Source organism: Perognathus longimembris, chromosome 1 (assembly GCF_023159225.1).
Source record: "Perognathus longimembris pacificus isolate PPM17 chromosome 1, ASM2315922v1, whole genome shotgun sequence".
Classification (NCBI taxonomy): domain Eukaryota; kingdom Metazoa; phylum Chordata; class Mammalia; order Rodentia; family Heteromyidae; genus Perognathus; species Perognathus longimembris.
In genome coordinates, this window is record NC_063161.1 from 151,912,796 (window position 1) to 151,916,566 (window position 3,771).

Here is a 3,771-nt window from a genome sequence, read left to right on the forward strand (position 1 = left end):
ATGAAGAATAATCAGAACAATGTGTCTGAGTTCATACTCTTGGGGCTTCCCAGCAGGCCAGAGGAGCAAGGCCTGTGCTATGCCCTTTTCCTGGCCATCTACCTGACCACGGTGCTGGGGAACCTGCTCATCATCCTGCTCATCCAGCTGGACTCCCGCCTCCACACCCCCATGTACTTCTTCCTCAGCCACCTGGCTTTCACTGATGTCTCTTTCTCCTCTGTCACAGCGCCAAAGATGCTCATGAACATGCTGACTCAGAGCCGGTCCATCTCATATGCTGGGTGCATTTCCCAGGTGTATTTTTTCTTATTTTTTGGAGATCTCGACAGCTTTCTCCTCACCTCAATGGCCTATGATAGATATGTGGCCATCTGTCACCCTCTGCACTACACCACCATCATGAGTCAGAAGCTGTGTTTCCTGCTAGTTATTGTGTCCTGGGCCTTGTCCTCTGCAGTTGCTCTTGTGCACACCCTCCTCCTAGCTCGCCTCTCTTTCTATGGAGACAACACTGTGCCCCATTTCTTCTGTGACCTCTCTGCCTTACTTAAGCTGTCCAGCACAGACACCACAGTCAATGAGCTGGTTATCCTCACTGTGGGATTGGTGGTCATTACTGTGCCATTCCTATGCATTCTGGTCTCCTATGGCCGCATTGGAGCCACCATCTTGAGAGCTCCCTCCATGAAGGGCATCTGCAAAGCCCTGTCCACATGTGGCTCCCACCTCACTGTGGTTTCTCTGTACTATGGACCAATTATTGGAATCTACTTTGTTCACTCCTCCAGTGACACTAATGACAAGGATGTCATTGTGGCTGTCCTGTATACGCTGCTCACACCTATGTTAAATCCCTTTATCTACATTCTGAGGAATCGGGATATGAAAGGAGCTCTGAAAAAATTGTTCAGTAGAGGAAAGTTCTCAGTGTGATCTGCATTGTGTTTTGTGTTTTCTACTAACTGGATAGAAGAGTCTATCTACTACATGTCTTCTCTCTGACTTATGGTTTCTTTTGCATCTTTATGTGACACACTTTTCAGCCTTTATATCTCCTGCAATGAATATTGTGTGCATTTTAATTATCTCATACTTTTGAGTTTGGGAAGTGAATTTATTTTAATTAATTTATTTGTGTTTGAGTTTTAAGAACATAAATGCATAGACATTTTCTTCTTGCTTACTTTCTTTTTCCTATAAATCTTTTAAATTTTTGTATGAACAGAAATTTTCATCTCTCTTTTTTTTTTTTGCCAGTCCTGGCTCTTTAACTCAGGACCTAAGCACTCTCCCTGGATTCTTTTTAATCAAGGCTAGCGCTCTACCACTTGAGCCACTGCACCAGGTCTGGCTTTTTCTGTTTATGTGGTACTGAGGAATTGGACCCAGGGCTTCATGCATTCTACCAAGCACTCTACCACTAAGCCACATTCCCAGCCTCTCATCTTTTTTATTAGCTATGGTCTTTGGGTAGAATGTTTTTCTGCTATACCTGATTTTATTTAGTACTGTTTAATGTAGAAGTAACTTTCTTGGTAAATTTACTAGAATTTTTATGTTTAAATTTGTAATACACTTAAAAACTTTAAAAATGTTTATTAGAGGGGCTGGGAATATGGCCTAGTGGCAAGAGTGCTTGACTTGTATACATGAGGCCCTGGGTTCGATTCCTCAGCACCACATATACAGAAAATGGCCAGAAGTGGCGCTGTGGCTCAAGTGGCAGAGTGCTAGCCTTGAGCAAAAAAGAAGCCAGGGACAATGCTCAAGCCCTGAGTTCACGGCCTAGGACTGGCCAAAAAAAAAAAAAAATGTTTATTAGACATTGAGTTTTAGGTATGAAAATATTTTTACTTATGTATTTATGTTTATTCTGTATTTATATTTCTGTTGATATATAACATGGCAGGTATTTATGAGGTACCATTTGATGTTTCTGTTTTTGTCACAATGTCATCAAAAATGTATCTATTTCCTCAAATCCTTATTGCTTCTTTGTGATATAAATATTCAGAATTCTTCATTGTGTTGTTTCTGAAATATATAGGAATTTTTCATTTCTACAAACATATTGCTATCCAGTTGAAAAGAAGACAATTTTTCTTCTTTTAAACTTTTGAAGCCACAAACAAGTCTTTCTTTATTTCTACTAAATTGTGTGTAATTTCTCATGCATTTTCAAAAACTTTTTTGGCCATGTCTATTAAAATATGTTCACTAGACATAACATTTTTTTTTTACTTCAAATTCAGTTGTTTTGGCCATGAATTTAAGGGAAGACTTTTTTTTTTGTATTAGAGTAGGAAAATAATGCAGATAGTTTGGTAGCCATCCTGTTTCAATACGAGTCCAAACTTGATTGGTCACTGGAAATTCAAGTAGGCTTGAAGCACTGCCCTAAGAATAGGGCTTTTTAGGTGTCCTTTTTAGTTGTGATGGAATTGTGCATATTTAGTTCATTACTAATCTGGCTAGGCAGTTTGTCAGGAAGAAGAGTTAATGTGAGCAGAATTTACACGGGACATAGGTGTAGTTGATTCAAGGACATTTTATTTTAAAATGAACAAAGTTACTTTTCTTCAGTACATTAAACTGTTGTCCTGCCCTATGTGCAGTAGCAGAGTTTTGTCTTCAGTCCTTGTGAAAAAGGCTTGCCTCAAGCCAAAGTTAGTTAACGCTATTGCTGCAGGACGATCAATGTGATAAACATTCCTCTATTCCTGGTTTTATTTAGTACTGAGATTAGTATATAAGAAGAAATTTAAATTAACGAAGGTTGGGTAACCATTCCTTTATTGCTCAGCTAACAATGTTTAGGGGAAATGATTCACAAGTTACTTTGTGGATGGGAGGTAGAATCATAGATCTATCTGCTACTTAAATATTTTTCAAACCTCAGAATCTTTCCTCCCATTTTCCTGGAAATTTTACTTTAGCCCATCCAAAAATATTGAAACATACAAATGAAACAATGCATATCAATTGCACATAGTTTAAGTATATATGTATAAACACTGTATTACATCAGTACATAGATATATGCTTACATACCTGTGATACATGCAAACATTTAAAAATAGAATATAAAAAGATTTAACCATTTTTTTATTTAATCGATTGAAAACTAACAATATAGTTGAAACTTCTTTAGTTTCTTCTCAAACATCTTGTTTCCATTTGAACATATCCAGTATATAGAGTATGACTATTTTCAACAATTCTTTACCTTTCCTTTGAGTTTTATATACTGCACTGAATCTCCAGGATTTTTTTTTTGCCAGTCCTGGGGCTTGGACTCAGGGCCTGAGCACTGTCCCTGGCTTCCTTTTGCTCAGGGCTAGCTAGCACTCTGCCACCTCTAGCCATTTCTATATATGAGGTATTGAGGAATCGAACCCAGGGCTTCATGTGTACAAGGCAAGCACTCTTGCCACTAGGCCATATTCCCAGCCCCATTATCCAGGATTTTATTTAAGCAAACTAAGATTGTTTTTAGCATACTTTGTTATCTTTTTTACTATTGTCCTTCTGAAATCCATATATTTTCATATTCCATCATGAGTCTATGACATACTTAGGTGCTTTATTTCTGTGGCCATTTTTTTCATTGAATATGTTGTTACCAAGAAAAATAGTCCTATCACATCTTGTGCATGTATCTGCTGTTTACATGAAAGTGAATCTGAAAAGTGTCTGGGAAAACAATGAAATGTTTGATTTTATTATTACTGCTAACTCTTCTATAAAAATAGTTGGATTACATAGAAA

At 37.7% G+C, this 3,771-nt stretch overlaps 1 protein-coding gene across 1 annotated transcript; it reads left to right on the top strand.

Moving 5' to 3' along the window:
• LOC125356305 (olfactory receptor 50-like) lies at nt 1-936 on the top strand. The gene has a single exon (XM_048352692.1). It carries the CDS (start codon nt 1-3, stop codon nt 934-936), a length of 936 nt encoding a protein of 311 aa, XP_048208649.1.
• Nucleotides 937-3,771: the final 2,835 nt, after the last annotated feature.

Coding starts and splice junctions, on each gene's coding strand:
- LOC125356305 (XM_048352692.1), top strand. CDS start 1: ATGAAGAATAATCAGAACAATGTGTCTGAGTTCATACTCTTGGGGCTT.